This window comes from Cupressus sempervirens, chromosome 6 (assembly GCF_028749045.1).
Source record: "Cupressus sempervirens isolate cs-2001-9-10 chromosome 6, ASM2874904v1, whole genome shotgun sequence".
Classification (NCBI taxonomy): domain Eukaryota; kingdom Viridiplantae; phylum Streptophyta; class Pinopsida; order Cupressales; family Cupressaceae; genus Cupressus; species Cupressus sempervirens.
Genome location: NC_143123.1, coordinates 583,090,215 through 583,111,297, shown reverse-complemented (window position 1 = coordinate 583,111,297; position 21,083 = coordinate 583,090,215). Strand labels below are relative to the sequence as shown.

Below are 21,083 nucleotides of genomic sequence, written 5' to 3'. Positions count from 1 at the left end.
ATCTCCAAGAGTATTGAATTACAAATTCCATAAATATAACATGCATAGCTTCATGGGCATTCTCCTTACAATATTATGTAAGTCTGAGCCATTGTACACATCTCCCAGAACTTTTCTAGACAAATCTTTGGGCTTTCTTTATATAGACAATTTTCCACCACCCAACAAGGTTCCAGAAATTTTAACCCTAGACCCTAAGGCCGACCAACCGTGAAATATTATTATTATTGTTCATAGTTTATTACATTAGAGTAGGCCTCAACAACTTTCAAAACTCGAGAAATTTTAAAAGAAATTCTTTTTTGTCCATTTCAAATGGCACAACTTCTAAAGACCATAACTCATTGCTAGTTGCTTCGATTGACTATTATGACCCCATTTTAAAAATGCAATGAGCTGCTTTACAGCTCATAATTTGCTCAAGCTTGAGTCAGCCGAGGTTTGACCCCTTTTCAAGGCATCTAAAACCTTTAAAACTAAGCTCAAACTTTTTATACCCTTTTGCCAATACCAAAAAAATTCAATAACATCACAAATAAACTTGATATTGCAATGAAACTTTATTGGCAAACTGATATATTTAAAATGAACCTTCAAGGAAGAAATTAGAACATTCTTGGCTCATATTACCAACTTACTAAGAATAGTAAGCTTTTAAAAATAGCAATGCTGCATTGAGATATGCCTTAGTGAAAAAGGAACCGAAAATATTTTTGGGTGATGCAAGATTGCTCTCACACCCAGGATGCTCTTGCATCACCCACTCACTTGTCTATACTTTAAAAATAATTCCAGCCTCCAATATCTTTGCAATTTCTTCCTTTCCCTTAGCAGCATAGTTTTTATTCATACAGTACAACCTCTTCCATACCTGCCTTGCTCCTGGGACTAGGGGTATTTGTGTATACACAATTCCGATGGCACATCCTTCAAGTCTTTGCATGTCCAAGCACATGCATAAATATATTCTAGAAAAAATTTAAACACTGCTGCCTTTGGATCAGACTCCAAATCATCCCCCACTAGGATCACTTTCAAGTCTTCCTTTTTTCTTAAGTTTATTTTTTCTATACTTGGTTCCTTGTATTTAACTTTCTCATCCTTCTTGAATCAATGGGAGGAATATCATGCATCTTGGCTACCCCTTATACTCCTTATATTTTGTTGGGCATGTATCTCCGTCCCCCTCTATTTCTATAATTTCCAACATGTGGCAATTGGGTTAAAATATCTCATAATCCTCCATTTGTCAATGGAACAACCCATTAAGGGAGTTGGTTTCATCTTCTGAGCAACTTCCTAATCTTAGGATGCCCTAGTCATCGGACTCCATCCCCCCATTCTCGCCATACTCCTCTTCCTTCGGTTTGGAGTTGGATGCTAACCCTTGGCTTACTATTTGGGTTATGAGGTCAGTGATGTATTTCTTCCAATCGCTCTCAATGGATAGTGTATTCTTTTTTCAGTTATGATTGGCTTTTGTTGTGATGACCCAACCTCTATCGAGGAGGGCATCGTACCCCTTCTTATCCAAATTAATGACCACAGAGTCAAGAAAAGATTATTATGTTCCCACGATCAATTTTTGCTCCATGAGTATCCCAAGATGCTTTATGCCATGTTGGTTTTCTCCTACCAAAAGAAATGTTGGGTTTGTCTGGTGGCTTTCATGTCTCTTTTGGGAGTACATTTACTTCAGATCCTCCATCCATGATGGTATTGGTATGCCCCATAATCTCCATTTCTACCACAAAAGGGATCCTTCCTACCCCAACTGTGGGCAATATTGGTTCGGCGGGTACAGGATCCTCTTGGGCATTCCCACAAGTAAAACCTTCATGCAGCAAAACATGAGACTCCATGGTAAAACAACAGATGCAAGTAACAAAATACCCATGCAAGCAACATGCGAGTACATGCAACCCTAAATAATGATAGACTTGCTGCAACCAAAAAATCACCAGATCAAAACCCTTAACCAGGCTTATGATTTCTAGCAAAAATCCTTGAAGACGAAACACAAAAGTTCCATAGAATACTTCATGATATTTATTTCTAAAAATCAAAAAGTAATTTTTTGGAAAAAAAATTCCAGATCAAAAGAGGCTCAATTTTTTCTTTAAAAATCTGCCAAATTTTATGAAATCTGATTGACCTTTTCTGATACCATGTTATGATAAATCGATGTTGTTGTAGTTGTATTAAACATAGGAGATGAAAGCTTCTTATATATAATATTCTAATATTGACTGCATCTCCTGCACTATATCATTGGTTGCCCCTTAGTGTCGTACTTGATGCAGCTTCGTTGCATCTTGTAGTTGTTGTTGTTGCCTCCACGCCTATTGTTCTGGTAGCCTATTGGGTAGGCATTTAAGATTATGGCCCTTGGTAGTGTGGTATGCAGGGTGGCTTATTTGGCTGTTAGGAGTACTTGGGCACTCCCAACTTTTAAATTGTATGGGCACTCCTATAGCAAATGTTATTTGTTAATGTTTGTAGCTTTAGTCAGATAAACCTATGAATAATTATATATGAGATATAATGTGTTCATTCTATATGAGATATAAGGTTATTATTATATGAGATAAATTAATAATGATATATATGTATGTATATATGTGTGTGTATATATGTGTGTGTGTGTATATATGTGTGTGTGTGTGTGTATATATATATATATTTGCTATTATATTAATTATGAAATTAGTGAATAGACACATCCCTTCATTGGACATGTCTCTTCATAATCTTATTCCCAATATAAATACAAGGGGGATTGCTGCATTTAGAAAAAAAAGAAAAGAAATCACGGGCAGTATTATTTCATTTGCAGCAATCCTCTAATTTTAACATGGTATTAGAGCAGGTTGGTCTTAGGGATCTTTCTGGTGCTGCTTATTCTTGAAGTAAAATATTATTGTTTCAACAAAAATCTGCATAATTTACTCCGAGCAAGATTAATATTTTGAACAAAGTCATATTGACTATTATATCTGGAAAAATCTGTATAATACCTGCTGTGGGAAATAAATATTGAAAATATATATGGAGATTTTTTTTTATCCTTTGTCTATTCTTGGACTACTCGTTGAGAAATTGTCTTATCAACATTAACTAGTTGCAGAGTTTGAAAATGAGATCAGAAAACACACGGAAATCATGATGGATTAGCTGGAGTAAAGAATATTGATTGCAGACAGGGCACTAAATGATGATTGTAGACACTGGCAGAAAGGGCATCAAATGACAATTGCAAAATACCTTGACATGACACTGGGTGATTGGAGCATCTATGAATGCAGAAACCTGATTGTATCGACCCATGATTATGTGGTATAAAGAATAAGTCTATACCTCTCAAAACAAACGACGACGATTCCTCATTAGTCCGACCCACTTTAGGCACAAACTTCGAATGGGTCATTACCCTACATGGATATCATCGAGGGGAGACCTAAGGAGAAAAACAACAAAGGGAGGACATGGAGTATGTAGGGTGGCACCAGCGTAGGCCATCCTAGCATTTATTCAAGCCATTTGAAAATGGCTGATAAAAAAACTTAAAAGGGAAACTTAGTAGTAAATGGGGCCACTCAATTACAAGGTATCATTTAAACCAAAGTACCACCATTTATTAAAAAGAAAGAATCATTTATTATAAGGGACAGTAATAAGCAGAGACTATTTTTGATCTATCGCCCAAACATAATTATGCATCATAGCCAAGGTATGTGGCCATATCAATGGTAGTTTTGTTGCTGATGTTAAGGGAGATGACACATGTAAAATCCAGGAGCAAGTTTTGAAGGATCTTTTAGGAGGCAACATCTCTGTGAAAAACGTTGAACATGGAAAGTCATTGGTGAAAGCGAATGCAGGAACCTTTCAAGCACTTGCTATTTTGGATGATATCAACTGCTCAAAGCAGCAGGAAGCATTCAATGTAAATTAGTGTGCGTCTGGCAGCAGGGTCATCCTAACATCTTGAGATGATCAATAATTTTCATATGAACAAACAGATAAGATTTATTACATTGATAAATTGTTAGATGCCCATGACATTGAGTTATTCAGCTAGCATTTTTTTTCTCTCACAAAGAATTGTCATGAGGAATATAAAGGCTGGTCTCAAAAGATTGTAAAAGCTGGCCATGGAATTCCTTCTGGTCATATTAGTCATAAAGATTGGTCTCAAAAGATAGTAAAAGCTTGCCATGGAATTTAATGATCCTTCCGGTCATATTAGTCAATTGAAGGTTTGAAGAATCAATTTGAGTTATTCAATGGATTAATCATTTGAAGGGTCAGATATATGCATACTCATAAATTAATTGATTACAAGTAATTAAAAGACATATTAAGGCAACAATTATAAGAAACCAATTGATGATTCACAGTACATATGAAGGATTTTCATGGCATTTTGGTTATTAAGAGAGACTATTTATAATATCAAAAGGCAACAAATTCTTATTGATTGTATCTCATTGGACTTGATAGTGACTGAAAACTCTATGAAATGGAGTTAGTGAGAATGTTATATTGTGGGGGGGAATAATAACCAATGTTCCATTTCTATTGTTTGACAAGTGTTTATATGAAGGTGTTTTTTTGGATTTGTTACGTATGGATCTTCATTGGAGCAACTTGTATCAAGGATGTTGATGTGCAGATAAGTATTTGTTGTTCTTGAGTATTACGTTTATCTACTCATTGTAGTCTCCCTTTAATTTGTATTTCTATATGTACTGTAAAGAGCTATTTCCTTGATCTTTTCCTTTGTCTCTAGTGATGTTCTTACAGGAAAGGAAGATTGGTACATTAGGCATGCTACCAAATATTGTGCAGGACTCAATCATATGACAGTAGGTCCAAAGCAGTTTTGATCTAGGATTCATAAGTCATCTGATGATCATGCTAGATAAAGTGAGACTCTTAAAGCAAGATATCTTTGATGATTGAGATTATGAGTATCCTTCTATATCAAGAGGGAATCTGACATTTCATTAGAGGCTACCTTGGACGAAGAAGTCAGTAGGTTGATACATGTACTTAAGAGAACCACATTATCTTAATTTCTAATGTTGTCAAGCTTGAGGATAATTTTGTAGTTTAGTACATTCATTCATGTTACTATGAATCAAGGTATGCTTTCATAACAGAGGGAGCAAACATAGAATATGCTTTAGTTGACTTTTATCATATTTATTCAGTTATTCAGAGGGAGTAGACTACTTCAAGATGAATTCTCCGGTGATCAAGAAATTGTAGCCTTGTAGATTGATTACAAGTGGATTTGAAGTGGATTCAAAGCGAATTCAAAGAGATTTCTTCAAACAAATCTAGATTGGGGAAGAGGATGATGTAGATTAGGTTCATATTGTACTTGATATTTGTATTTGCTTATCTTTTTACAAAGACAATTTGCTATTTCTAGTATGCTTTATTTAGTGTTCAGAGTCTTTGAATATGGCTGCCAGCCATCGACATTCGACACGAGGATGCAATTTTGTTACATACTACATTTATATATATCTAGATCAACTTGTTTGATTTGTTCACTCATTTACCGACTCATTAGATGCATATCCTTATGAATTTCGCAAAAAGATGCATTTCTACTTATATTCAAGTCATTTTAAAAATTCCCGACATTTTCCCAAGAAGTTGCTCTGATGATGTAGATTAGGTTCATATTAGGTTTCAGTGGGAAGGGGAAGAGGATGATGTAGATTAGGTTCATATTGTACTTTGCATTTGTATTTGCTTATCTTTTTACAAAGACAATTTGCTATTTCTAGTATGCTTTATTTAGAGTTTAGTCTTTGAATATGGCTGCCAATCATCGACATTCCACATGAGGATGCAATTTTGTTGCAAATAACATTTATGTATATTTAGATCAACTTGATTGGTTTGTTCACTCATTTACTGACTCATTAGATGCATATCCTTATTGAATTTTGTAGAAAGACGCATTTCTACTTATATTCAATGTCATTTTTAAAATTCCTGACATTTTCCCGAGAAGTTGCTTTGATTTATCTCCAATATTTGTCGAGAACTTTATTTTTTGCTTCGCCAATGAGTGACAGAGAACAAGATTTTGAACTATGGATGAGATAATGATGCAATTGCTCTTAATGGACCTAATGGATGCAAATCTAGTAAAGTTATTAACTGATCTAAATACTATGATAATGCTACTACATGATTGAATTCTAGTATAAATGATGACCTAGATGAGGTAATTTAGCTATGAATCATGCAAATTCAGTCAAAAATGCAATTCAAAACACAATTTGTCACGACCTTGATACACAAATGATCTAGTTGATAAATGACTGGAATTGAGGTTTATTTATAGATCCTGCATTGGAGGGAAAATGAAACAATTTGAATTGGAGGGCTAGGATTCATCCATTTGAAATAGATGGTGGAGATAGCAAAGGGAAATGACCAATTATTGTGCTTTTCACCCATTGGTTGATGCGTGCCAAGTGTTTTGTTCTTCTGTGAGTTGTTTAGGTGACATGAAATATTTAGGACATTTAATTAAATTGTAATTAATATACCCAGCCATTTGACTTTCACCTTTGATTTATTTAATAAGCTAAGTATAATTAATGAATGTTCTTTGATTAATGATTCATCAACTAAGCAATTAATTTAATTAAAATCAATTACACAGCTAAGCTTGAGATCGATTTGATTTAATTACGTTGATCAGGATTTTGATCACCTGATTTAGGTTTGGGTCAATTATAAGGTTAGACCAATTTTGGGTGATTACACTTGGATCTTTCGTACAAGATGAATATCAGACAGGCAGGTTTATTATATATTCTATCATACGAATATACTGATGGAAGTATTGTCATTTATGTGAAAGGCGTGCGCGAGACTAATGGAAGTCATTCATTGGTATGAACACGAAATCACAAGAAATCTAAGCTATGATGTGTGATGAGTTTTAAGGCTTCCAATAGCATATAAAGAATATTATTTATTGATGTCAAAAGAACTTCCCAAGATCCAAAAGGACCAAAAGAGAAGTCAAGTTTATATGTTTCTTGAAAAGTTAAATATAGAGGGATGTAAAATTGTGCATTACATTTATACAAATCAAATACAATACATGCAATGGGCATAGAAGAGTATATACGGTGTTTTGGTGGGCATAGAAGAGTATATACAGTGTTGTGGATTCTGATGTTTGAGGATTGATGGCATAATAATTGAGCACGCACAGCAAATATACAAGTCAAAGGTTATTAACTAAAGACTTGACATATAAAAGGTAGTAAACAATGATATCGAAGTGATGTTGGTATTTGAAAAAGATGTAACCGATATGTGAAAAGATAAGATTTCAAGTTATGAGTGACATTAAAACTAAAGACATATATTATATACTATACTTTCAGTTTGCAGCAATATAATAATAACAGTAAGGAAGCCATGCAAGGTAAAGTCGTACCAAGTCATCATAATTGGGTGACTGAGATAAAAGACATCGTGGGTATGCAGCCAACACTAAAAGAATGATTTCATAAAAAAATATACTACACAACACCCTTGAATCATGCACTACATCTACATCTTCAGCAACAGCAACTATGTTGAGAGGTGAGTCACCGTGAGTTTCCAAATCAGCAGCGATGAGTTTACAAAGGCAGCATACAAAATGAAGGTCCCCAACCATAGAGAAAGTCAGCGTATGAAAGTTAAGGGGAGCCACTTAAAACAGAAACTTTATCAGGTCTCAAATGGAACAACAATGTGATATATCTCAGTAAGGAAAAATAGAACATGTAAATGCCCGTAATGAAGACAACGCAACAGTAATAACATTATATGCCATACCATATTATATCGTGCTCCTATGTGTTAGTCATGATTGAGGAACGGAAGTCTAGACGTGGAGTTTGATTGCTAACGTGCTTGACCATGTTATGGAGTATGAAGTTTATAAGGCAGCGTTATAATATAAGGAAAGAAGTTCCACATTATACAGCGATCACATAAATGAAGTGACAGAACACGGCAACATGCGAACTGACAAGAGCTGTTCAATAAATTCAATTGTAGGATGGAGGTGCGTCAGAAAACAGACGGACTTCTAAAAAGATAAAGGCACACGCTAAGGTCACGATCACTCTGGCTAAATGATGGTCAAAAGTTGTGTATGGAGCCCGATAAAAGATATAGGGATGGGTGTGTTTGACAAAACGTAGATAGTAAGTGTCATTCAGAAGTGCATATAGCAATGAAAGTTTATTTATGAAGACAACGATGGTATCTGGATAGCATAGAAAAATTGTATACTTCCGTCGAACACTCTGAAAGATATATGAACAAACCGACACATAAAAATCATTATACGTTCAATCCTATGCACGCAAAGAGCAGTTGATATCATCCTGTTGAGGTATCTTTGTTTTGGATGGAAGCATAGATAATTAACAGAATGAAAGGCGTCATCGACCCTTTATCCATATTTGTCTGATTCAGCAGAATTAGTGGAGGCTGCGAATGATATGATATGATATGATAGATTTTAATGACGTCCACGAGACTAAAGTAGTCTATGGGACCCATGCAATCACCCTCTCGAGTCAGGAGCGGAACTAGTCAGTTGTAAAGTTTTGGATAACTTGTCTCTCCTTCTCTGAAGTTTGGTAATCAAATCCGCTGCTCTCTTCACTTGATCTTCCTCAAATAAATATTTGAAGTCCTTGTTCTGCAATATTTTTGTATAACCAAATCTGATGTCATTGTAAGCCAGACAGTCCTTGACAAAGTGCTGCTCTGTCTCAACTATTCCCATATTACAAAATAAACATGTTCTGTCTGCCCACTCTTCCTTTGGAACTTGCCACCTACCAGTTTCACATCGCAGCTGATGTGAACTAGTTCTAAGTTGTGCCATCAACATTTTTACTTTCCAGTTAATAGGTGCTCTTATATAGGCCTTTTCATCATGACTATAAGTGGGATTAAATTCTTTAATGTAATAGAATTTTTTTCGTCCTATGCGTCTTGTCCATAGAATATTGTGAAATTTTTCATTGACAAACTTGAGGCATATCCTCAAGTCTTGGTTGCCTGTCATAGTCAAAGGAAGAACTTCTAAGGAAAGAATCGACGAATCTGACTATGATAAAATAAGCCGTGTCAAGACAAATAAAAAGACGGAGGTCTGTGTGCGTCAGAACAGTTCGACTGGTCCGAATGCATTGCTAAGCATCCTGCACAATACTCCTTTCTTGTGTTCGTATGGTAACCTTTTCATAATGCTAATAATCACGGGAGATATTGCAAATAAAAAATATCTAATACAAACCGATGATTATTCATGAAAAGATGCAATTAAAAAGGAGTGTTATTTATTTAAAGAGGTGCAATCCTTCCAATCAAAGTCACAATTTCTCATAGTGACAAGTATAAAAAGAGGGCAAACTTTTTGAAATAAAAAATGGAATGTGTGAAATGGAGAATTAAATAGAAGTTGATAGGTCAGATTGAGTAGGAAGAAAGAAGAAGCGAGAATTGTATTAAAGTAAATATAAATATTCATCTTTGATATTTATGTTTATCAAACATAAAGGATATATGAAAGTCCAGAAGATAAATTATATTAGCAAAATATATTGGCCATCTCAAAAAGACGAAGTGTATATAAAAGATTATTATATTTATTTTTAGTAAAAAGAGAATAAAAGTTATATATATAAATATATATATATTCAAATTGTTAAAATTTGGACTTGTATATATACAGTCGGGAAGGCATAAAATAGGAGGATTATAACTAACTTTGAAGGAGAAGCTTCACAGTGTCCATCAACAGGTTGAGCCAGCAACTACATAAAGGTGGAATATTCAGTTTTTGACAAAATTGGGAGTAGGTGCTTCCAGTAGGTCGGAGCTTGCGAAGTGTGGGGGTTGGAGCTTTCACTGAGTCAGTGCTCATAAACATAGAGGTCATAGCCTTTAGTAGGTTGTAGCTTACAAATCATTATAAAAGAACAAAGTTTATTTAAAAAGCATTTATTTGCTGTGGTTTTCTCTTGCATTGGGTTTTCATGTAAATCTTGTGTTATTGTGTTTATGTGCATTATTGTTCAATTCAGTATTTGAAGTTAATTGTTTGGTTAAAACTTAAAAGTTTTAAAGTGGCAAATTTGTTCTTATACTGATTCACACCCCCTCAGCATACTCGTGTGCTGTTCATATACGCATACGAGATAAGTATTATCTATTTATGCATAATGCACACACACATATTACACAAACTGCTGAATTATGCCTGATCTGAAGATTAATCCTTTTGATTTATTTGCTATTAGACTTGTTTAAATTGATCTTGTATTAATTTGCCTTTCTAAATGAATACTTATATTATCTACTGATATTATTTGCGTACGGACTAATTCAATGCCCTTTACTGCTTTGGAATCTCCTCCTTATGTACCTTGGTGACTACTTGGAGGGAGGTGCCCTTTGGGAAAGTGGCTACCCTCTCAATAGGGATGTATCTCTTCAAATTATCTTTCTGTTCGTAATCAGCATTATTTACCTCAATTACATTTTATAATAGGTTTACGATCATTGTTCATTCTCATATCATATCCTGGTTCCTTACTTGGGGGTGGGGACATAACATATCATTACCATCAACATCATCTAAGGCATTTAACGTTTGGATCTGCATCTGCAAGAACAACTATAGCCATGAATGTGATCAACATTATATTTTTGTATTATCCAGCATCATTCCACTGCAATAATATGATCTATCTATGTATGCATGTATGTATGGTGGCCAATTGTTTCTTAACAATTTAATGATTTATTTATTATTTACCAACTGTTTGTTAATTTGCCTATAAAGAATAAAGAGCAATTGTAGTTCTTCTTGCTCATAAAAGTTAGAAATATTGAAAGGGATTTAATGTTCCACCAACTGTTTGAAGAAGTGGCAAATACCTGTAGGAAGATTTGCAGTTTTGATGATTGCATTGCCATCTGGTGCTACATGGATTTTTCTATTTTCACTGTTTAAAACTAGAGCAAGTGTCCAAAGGAAGGCATGTTAAGAAACATTGAGGGGATGTCTCAGGAAATGTCCCCAGTGTTCCCCTGAATTTCTGCAGATCGAGGATAAAGAGGGACGCTCTGTTCCTGTCCTTTAAATGTCCTGGATGGAGGTACATCGGTAAAACCTTGGGGATATGTACCTGAGGTACACTGCAGAGTTCTAACTACAAATAAATTTTATCCCTTCCTTGTAGATAGGGAGATCAAGACTGTAGTTTCCTAGTGTGGTGTGGCCAATTACGAAAGTGGCATTGAAGTATTGGCCCATTTAATTGCTAGTGCTCAATCCAATGGAGGAGACAAGTTTAATGATTAAATGACTGGCAGAATATTCCTATTAGTGTAATCAATTAATTCACTCCTTTACAGAGAATTTAATATGTACAAGATGCAAACAGAATTAAAATATAGGTAAAGAATGCACTAAACTTACTTGTATTTTATTGGGAGAGTTGAAAGGTGTTTCTTGGATGCATCTGATTATTTGTAGCTGGCAACCTTATACCTTGGAGAACTGTATAGCTTACCTATTTTTGTCTGCCCTGAATATAGTTCTTGAGCTTCAATTTACTAAGAACAAGTTAATCCTTTCATTCAAATAGAATAAGCTTGGGTTGAACTTATTTGTCATGCATTGTAGCTTTCAACACCCAAAATAGAGTATGATGTATACTGTTTAAATTACATCACTTTGGCATCAATTTGTTTTATTTTGACAAGCAGCAGCTATGCTATGCAATTTATAATTTTAAATATCAATTCCCATAAATGGCTAGCTTTTCTAAAATATGCGCATAATAAAATCTGATATTTTTACAAGAAATACTTACAAAGTTAAGATACAGAGTAAAGGTAGGTAAAAATCGATATTGCACTTATATATGTGTTTACAACTCTAGTTTGTTTTTTTATTGGTGGCTAAACAGCTGTGGCAGCAAGAGGTGGTATGGAGACACTGCGTCCCGTACTACAACGAGTCTACATGACAAGGGCATCAGCTTATAAAGAGGCCCTCAAGAATTTTATTGAAGGCTATAAAGAAGGTATAGCAGAGACAATGGATTCAAAAGATTCTTTAAAATCACCTTCCAATGAAGATATCACCAATCTAGCAAAAGAAGAAAAGAAAGAAGAGAAATGAGTGCCATGGGACATACATTTGAAGAGGAGAGATGGTTTCTTATTACAGGTAGCTCTACTTTTTTTCTTTAATCTGCATACTTTGAGACATTTCAGAGTGGCAATGCCTTATACATGTAGATTTGATACATACTTGAATTTTGATAGTGGATTACAGAGAGGAACGAAATGCAATGCCATCTACCATCAAAGAAGTTTATCACCTTGATGTACATTCAATGTGGAGTTGATTCTTGAAAATAATATCTTTTATGACTCAAAATGTATATGTCCTTTTATTCATAGTTTGATAATTGACATATGACAGAGGCTTCACTGAAAAATCTCAACTTCATGGGTTCTCTACAACTGTATTTTTGATGTCTTCACTGAAATATTGCAGAAATTTGGTATTTTGTTCTCTCTTCTCAGGAGGTGAACACTGTTCAATTTGAACACAAAATGTTAACCCCACATCACAACATACTGAAAAACAGGAAACAATTAATTATTTAACTAGCTGGTTGTTTACCCAGAACAGAGCTTCTATGTTGAAAACAGACAACAGTTACTGAAAACTACAGACTTTCATTGTTCAGTGCATTGGTACATGTACAATATATATGAGTTTATTATACAGAGTTTGAGTTAAAAAGCGTAATCTATTTTGAGCTCATGCTATTGGGTTCTTAAGATACAAAGTAGTGGCTTGGCAGCTGATTTTCGAAGGTTTACAGATTGAATGCAGTCTATGCCTCTCATTTCTTCTTGCCTTTTCTTTTACTTACGAAGAGTCTTTAAACTCAAGGATTCTATTGTTTATTGTATGTGATGCTTGACATGATGCTCAACTTGATTCTCTACAACCATGTACATGGAAATTAGTGATTACTTGTGAAGGGATGAAAGAGGATATGCATTATGCTGGATGATTATCTCTTCCATTTTTGCTAAATAAAAGATTGTCAATATGTTAAAAAGGTAAAAGAGACAAAAGATGGGAGAGGAGAAGACCTGATTTCTTAGGTCCAAATCTACTTCAGCAAAAGAGAATACCAAGCAAAACTAAAGGCCATGGGAGAAGACCTGATTTCTTAGGTCCAAATCTAGTTCAGCAAAAGAGAATACCAGAGCAACACTAAAGGCCATGTCGTTGATGTTTACCGTACAGGGTAAAAGGATACTTATTGCATGTAGTATAGTAAGATATAACACAGAATAGATACTTTGTTCATATATGCAATATGCTCATTACAATTACTCCAATGATGATGATTACAATGATGATTCCAAAGTCCCTTCCAAACGGTGTACATATACTTTCCCGAGTGACTCAACCGTCATGCGCCCTTTTGGATACAATTCTACTTGTTGGCTACAATATAGAATTTATCGACAACATCATCCCCCTCAAAAGAAAAGTCTGTCTCCGAACGACAATACAACAAAATCCAAAATAAACAATTAATTACATCAATGTATAGATACTAAACAGAGGGATGTGTCCCTAGTGTAGTGGCCGTCTGTGCCCTCAGTTCGTTCGGTTCCGCCCGCAACTTGTAGACTTGCTCCTTCCGAACTTTCAATTCCACTTCTGCCTCCATCTGAAGCTCTAAAGCTGATTGCATCATCCCAGCAATCTCCCCTAGCTCTTTCTCCTCCTCATCTACTACTCTCTCCTCTGCTGCTATTTGTTCCTTCTCCGCTGCCAATTTCTGTAGCTGACTCTGTCTATCTAACAAGGCTGCCCTCTTGGATTCCCAGGCTGCCCTCTCTGTGGCTAACACGACAGTTGACTCCTCCTGAGCCCTCTTAGGTGCTACTTGATCTGCCTCGCTGGCTCCTCCAAAGGGTGTAATATGCCTCTTTGTGTATCTCCACTATCTCGTGAGTCAAAGCCTCTACTTGGCTCTCCATATCAGGTCCTCTCATCATGGCCCAATCATGTCACATCTCTACAGTCTCCACACTCGGCCATCCCCATTCCTTGAAACAGACTATAAAGGCAGCCGGGCATCCTAATCTCATGAAGGATACTACTCCCTCCAACTCCTTCACTACTAAATCCAAAGCCTGAATCTTTGCAAAGGCCACCACCTAGTGAGCCCGAGTAGCTAGAGCTGCTATATTAGCGAAGAATGTCTCTTTCATCACTGCTTATGGCGCTATTAGATGTTCCTACTGCACACTCATAGCCCTCTCTACTACTTTCGCCATACACTCAACAACGCTATGCGGTAGTTCCTCATCCGGTGTCGGCTCCTCTACCTATGCTTGCAAAGGGTTTTCCTCTGGAATCACTTCTTGTGTAGGTGTTTGCAGGTACGACACTCGAGGTGTTGGGGTACGATGGAACCGCATACTCAAGGATGTACTCAACTTCTGGGTTCTGTTCTCTCTATTTCGTTCAGGTGATGATAACAATGTCGTATCCACTGTAACCATTGCATCTGAACCTACTATGTTTAATTGGACACCCAACGCCCTCAAACCCTCATCTATCGGTATCTCCATTACGCCTATCTCTGTGTCCATCTCTGTATCAGGTACAAGTACCTCATCCCCAACCTCTGGTAAAGCCTCACGAGCAAGCTCCATCGTTACCTCCGAAGAGGCTGTCTCTGTTGGTGTCAGATGTGCCTCTGCTAATGCCTCAGGAATAGCTCATGTCTCCGCTCATACTTATGTGGTAGGTTGAATTGCAACTGAAGTTGGCATCATTACTACTGGCTACCTGAGCTGACCAAAACCCAAAATGCTATGTATACCAACAGGAGTCAAATGTGTCGTAGCTGAAAGTGCAGGTTGTGGGAATCTCAACGGTGTAGCTATAATTACCTCTACCTCCTCGTCCTTTTCCTCCTCCCCATCGGTCCCACTTTCCTCCAAAGAAGTCTCCTCCCAACTATTGTCAGTATTTTCTCTATCTAGTCTCGATCTTTTCTACCCGATGGTCTTGGTGCCAAGTGTATCAAGATGTTTCCACTACATAATCATTGGTTCGCCTGGTGCGAGTGGTCCCGGTTTGGCCTCTAATGCATCATTAGGAATCATTTGCATCAAGGATAGCATCATACCCTTTTCTTTTCAGTGGAATGACCATAAAATCTAATAAAAATGGTTGTGTTACAATAGTTACTAGCTGTGCCATCAAGGTTCACAATGTTTCGATTCCGTGCTAATCTGCCTTGAGTAACTAGAATGTAGGTGGCCACAGTGTAGGTTGTCCTAACTTTTTCCATATATCTTCTGGTAACACATTCACGCCCGACCCTCCATCCGCAATTGTGTCTGTAAGTACAGTTCCTAGAATACCCATATCAACTATTGCCAAATGCCTTCTCGTTGTGAGTGCCAGTAGCATTGGGTTTGCTACCATCTTTGTAGTATCGTCCCTTCCTATTTCCTCTGTTGCTTTCAAGAGCGATGTCATATTCAGAATTGCCATCCATAGCTAAGGCATTGTAAGGTCATTTAATTTTATAGGGACTTCTATTTGCATTATCTGTCTTATCGTGTTTTGTTCAGCTAAGTTCCTCTTCGAGGTGTCGGTAGTTTGCAACTTTCCTATTTCCATTTGTTTTTCCAACTCCATTCATGTTTGCTGCAACCTTTTCTTTTCTTCCTTTGCATCACCCTATTTTGCCTTTTTAGCTTGGTCACATGTAATGGCTAGTATCTTCTCGTCACATGCTCCAATGCTTAACAAATTTACCCTTTGCTTCGAGCATTTTGAATCTTCGTGGTCTCTCGGACCACAACATCTGCATAACAGTTGTGTCATCTCCTTCGTGGTACAATTTTTGGCGAAGTGCCCCCAGAGGTTGCATGTACGATACTGTATCATTGGCTGTCCATTCACGTCGTATTGTATCCAACTCCGACCTCCATTGTTATTATTGTTATTATTATTACCACCCCTTCCGCATCAGTTATTGTTGCAATAACCTCCTGAGGTTGCATCATTGTTCGTGTTTGTTCCGACAGACACTTCTTGTGTCAGTAACACTTTTCGGTGTCTTTCTGACTTCATATTAAATAAACATTCCTTTATGGAATGTCCCGCAACCTGGTAGATTTCACAGAATTGCTTTTTCGGGCAGGAGCCCTTTGTGTGGCCTTCCTCCTTACAGTTCGTACACCACAATTTCCCCTTCATCAAATCAGGATTCTTTTTCAAATTTTTTAATTCTTTCATCATCTGTAACATATCCTTCTATAACACTTGAACTTTCTTGCTTGATTCTTCATTACTGCTACTATTTTCGGTCGATGAATCATTTGAGTCCAACAATTTGTGCTTCTTCTTCTTGCTTGTTTTCTATTCGCTCTCCAGATCCATCACCTAATTATATGCATCTGCTTACGATGCTAGAGGTACAATCTTCATTTTCTTCTTTAGAGCCGATCGTAGCCCCTTAACAAAGAATCATTTCTTCAATTCGTCAACCGGTTGGCTCTCCATCTTCCCCACCAGCTCTTTCAGCCATCTTGCATAGGCACAAATTGTTTCATTCTTTCCTTTTTTTGTATTGTATATTTTTGCTACAATTTCGTTATCGTCTTGTAGCAGTCGAAACTCTGCTATGAACTCCTTTCTGACGTCTGCCCATGTAGTCAATTTATGAGGGTCGGCATCCGCAAACCAATCAATTGCCACACCTTGCAGGGCCGCTGGAAACTGCTAGACCCAATCATCCTTGTCTATTACACCATTTTTTTTCCATATTGTTTCACATGTCTTGCAGTGTCTGATTGGATTTGTTGTTCTGTCACCATTAAACTTAGGCAATTTCTCCTTTGGTCTTGCCATTGCTACTTTCTTTTGATTATGTGGTACTTGGTGTGTATCTGCATTGTTCTAATCACTCACGTTGTTCTGAGCACCCGCGTTGTTCTGCACAACCGCATTGCTTCCAACAACTGCATTACCTGGTAAAAAAAGTCTTCCTCAAGCGAAGTTGTTCGATTCTCTGTCTATATCCGTTCATTGGGTGTATCGGGAACGAAGAGTTCACTCCATGCCCGTGTTCCTTTGGCACTTCAAGCCATGCAAGTTGTTTCCTTTCTATTTGGATGCTCTACCCTTGGCGTATACAAGTGAAGGAACTCCTCCCTTGTTTTTTCCACCAAATTCAATCGCTTTCGAGTCTCTTCTAGCAATTCCTCGGCACTCCTCGGCCTGCTAGGTGAATGCACTCCCTCCATCTGTGCCCCTTCACCCCCTCGGTGTTTGTCATCAATCTGCTGAGGCTTCTGTCTACGCTTTGCCTATTGTGCTAAAATTAAAACTTCTTGTGCTATGCGTATTTCATCCTTATCTTTTATCTTATTTCTATCATTGTTAATCAAATTTGGCATTAATCTTAATAACATTTCTTTCGTTCTAGGTTCGACTGGCAGTGGCACCAAATGTTACCGTACAGGGTAAAAGGATACTTATCGTATGTAGTACAGTAAGATATAACACAGAACAAATACTTTATTCATATATGCAATATGCTAATTATATTATTTCAATGATGATGATTACAATGATGATTCCAAAGTCCCTTTCGGATGGTGTACATATACTTTTCCAAAGGGGTGACTCAACCATCATGCGCCCGTTTGCATACAATTCTATCTGTCGGCTACAATATAGAATTTACTAACAACAGTTGAAGCATTTAATCTTAGGTTGCAAAACTCATTGTAGGTAAGAGGTTTCTTAGAGCTATTAATATTTTCTTAGGTCTGCTTGAGATGTTAACGAGCTCTGCTATTTTTGGTTTCCACAAGCCAAGCTTTCTTTTGAGTTCTAAACTTTTGTTTAGCCTTGTCAAACTATATTTTCACAGAATTCAAACCATAGTACTTAGATACTGGTCTTGTGATATGATACTGGTCTTGTGATATTTATATCATTAGGCCACTTTCATACTTGTAGATTCTATAATTATTAGGTTTTCTCCTCTCGTTTTCATATAAAATCTCAAAAAGGATCTACAACATTCATAATAATGCACAAATTTGTGCAATTTTGTTTAAGGCATAATGGTAGTGGGTGCCCTCATAAGATCTAACTCCAGGTTCACAGTTTCCTCATGGCTGTAAGGCAGCATATCATTTTACTTTTTAGTGGTGATGTAGTAAGGTTATGGTGTAATAGTAAATATATGAGTTTATCTCACTTTGTATTAAAGTTGTTGCATTACCTCATCTCCCGTTAACCGAACACCTAAAATAAAATAAAAAACTAATTTTTTATTTTACCTGTTAGGATATGGTCTACTCACAAGTTGGAATATTTGAAGTTATCTAGGCAGGTATGCTGCCTCGATCATGCAAACATGTAAAATTCATGATCTTTGTAACTTAGCTAAAGTTAGTTCGATTTCCCTATAAAGATGTGTGCATTGGTGAATCTGAATGTTTATTGGAGCCAAGCACACTTCCTGCAAGAATGTGGAAGTGTTATATATCCAAAATTTTGTCAATTACTGTCTTCAATCTATTATTAGAAGGGTTAAAACAAAGGACAATTCAATTTAGTAATATATTTCTGAATGAACAAATTAATCAGATTTTGTGAAATGCATGGCAACACATTTTGGCTATCTATATGTTCCACATCTCTGTGGGACACTGCTGCAATGCTTATTACAGTTGATCCATAAAGCAGTTCACTGTCAGTGTGGATAACGTATTCCATCTAGTCTATTAGCACAATTTTCTTAGTCTATTTAGCAGTGATAATACAATTCTCAAATATATACGGGCTGGTGTTGCTTGCCACGTGGTTACAATTTACAAACAGAAATTGCAACGAACATTCTCTCTATGAAACTTTTTTTTAGTAAATTAGAAAAAACGAGGTTAATTTACTTCTACAAGATCCTATAAATCATTTATAATTAAGCATTTGGAAAGTTCAGATTCATAGATCAATTTCGAATTGTAGATAAATCCATTATGTAACCATATACAAATATTATGTTTCTTTGCATGAAATTAATGCTTTTTAAGTAGTCATCTGTGATTAAATTTGTAGGCAATCACAAGGATGCATTTATTTTAATCCTTGCATCTGGCAAACATGTGGGAACCTGTGTCAGGGAACACATATCTATATTGTAGACCTAGAAATTTAATAAAACTGATTATCGACATAGGTCTCTGTCTTCAATTTTAATATGCAGTGCTATCTTCCAGCAGATCTAACTTTTGTCTGTTAAGAAAATCAAACGTAGTTTAATGAAGACCTAGAATTGGTGCAAACCCATTTTCTTGAATTTTATTGTACTATGTTTTGCAAAAGGAAAGTTTGCAAAACTCTACCTTTAAACTAGAATAGCAATTGATTTTCCCTCTGGTTTCATGATAGTAATACACTGCAAATTTGTTAGTGGACAATCTTGTAACAAATTTTTTCAACTTTGGTTTGTTGAGAATTTGGAGTAGCTGCTGCTTAGAGAGATCTTCTCTCTGTTATGTCTACTACAAGTCATCAGTATTTAATATTTATAGCAATTTTTGGTGTGCATCGTCGAAGCCAATCTTCTAGCAATTTTGGTATTTTATACTGAATTCAAGCTTCTAACAAATTTTGTAATTTTGTTGAAGTTAACAGTGGAGCAGCTTTAAGTTATCCTTATAGTCCGTCGTGCCCTATTCTCCTTCCACCTTGTTGGCTTTCCACGTGGAAGTATTTTGTCCTCGTCACCGGCAATGAATATGTAGCTGCTTTCTTGTAACGGCTTCACTCTTCCGCATTCGTATGCTTCAAGGCCTACGTTATGTATTTCACTTGTGTGGGGGACCGTTCATATATGTTAAACTTCATCGACAATATATTTAAAAAAAGAAGTGAATGGAGTATTCTTTTTTTTTTTCTATTGGTGTTCCTTTATCAACGAATGCTCTCTCATTCTTTTGTGATCGCACCTGCTACAAATTTTCGTGCTCGAGCTTGTTCAAATGAGTTTTGTGGTGATTTGCATTTAGTCTTGGCATTAGCGTATGCTCAGACATCTGGTTCTTTGTTTTGCTTTGGTTTGTTATTGCTATAATCTAGTCTAAATTTAACATGGTTTACCAGAACTATAACTCAATATTCGCAACTATAGTTTGATGCATTTGCTTCATCCATTGGTATGTAATGAATAACAAATGAAGGTGTCTGAATGTGGGCATGGCTCTAAAATGCAAGTGGCTCACAAAAAGGTTCAGTTGCTAGTTTTATTTTTCTCTCCCATGTTCTATCTGATTGATCTACAATTTTTCTTTTTGAAAATTTAGATGTTGAAATGCTAGTTAATTGGGAATTTCCCTCGTTGCCATTCTGGAATAACTTATTTAAAACCTCGAATAAAAAGAAAGATCTAAATTTAATATTTTACTCTTCATGAGGGATTTTGTTGAGTTCAGATGAGGTACACTAAAATTTTAATGCTTTGAGTTAATTTGTAGTATTGTTTTAGCTTTGCAAGCCCCATGATTTGCACTATCATCCAATGGTCTTGCTAGGATTAAAGTAATGCTTGGAGCTCCACGATTTGAGCTAGCATCCACTTGGCATGTTACCATTCAAATGACATGTCATCCGTACGAGGAGCTGGCATCTAGGAGGGGTATTGACACCCCAATGTAATTTAAAATAGTTTACATGCCTAGAATGTGTAGAACATAATAGTGTAAAATATGCATTTTTATTGTTTCAAACTCTTCTCGCCATGCATGATCTTGATCTTGATGGAGGAGTTGTGCTATCACCAGTATAGAGCCACATGGACTAGATTTCTTTGATTCAGTTTACACATGATACATGTTGGTGTAAATACATATTTATTATTTACACTTTACTTGAGTTTACTTAG

The 21,083-nt window shown here is 36.2% G+C and overlaps 1 protein-coding gene across 8 annotated transcripts in view; it reads left to right on the top strand.

The window, feature by feature from the left end:
* Positions 1 to 20,100, top strand: part of EMB2735 (embryo defective 2735) — an 86,047-nt gene extending 65,947 nt beyond the window's left edge. For 4 of the 8 annotated variants that reach the window (XM_089789000.1, XM_089788999.1, XM_089788995.1 and 1 more), the window contains exons 4-5: positions 12,033 to 12,295; positions 19,831 to 20,100. In XM_089789000.1, coding sequence (XP_089645126.1) covers positions 12,033 to 12,247 — 215 coding nt within the window. In that variant the 3' untranslated portion in view covers positions 12,248 to 12,295; positions 19,831 to 20,100. Of the gene's footprint in view, positions 1 to 12,032; positions 12,296 to 12,393; positions 12,865 to 19,830 lie in introns of those variants that run through there. The other 4 variants (XM_089788997.1, XM_089788998.1, XM_089788996.1 and 1 more) reach the window with 4 other exon arrangements.
* Positions 20,101 to 21,083: the final 983 nt, after the last annotated feature.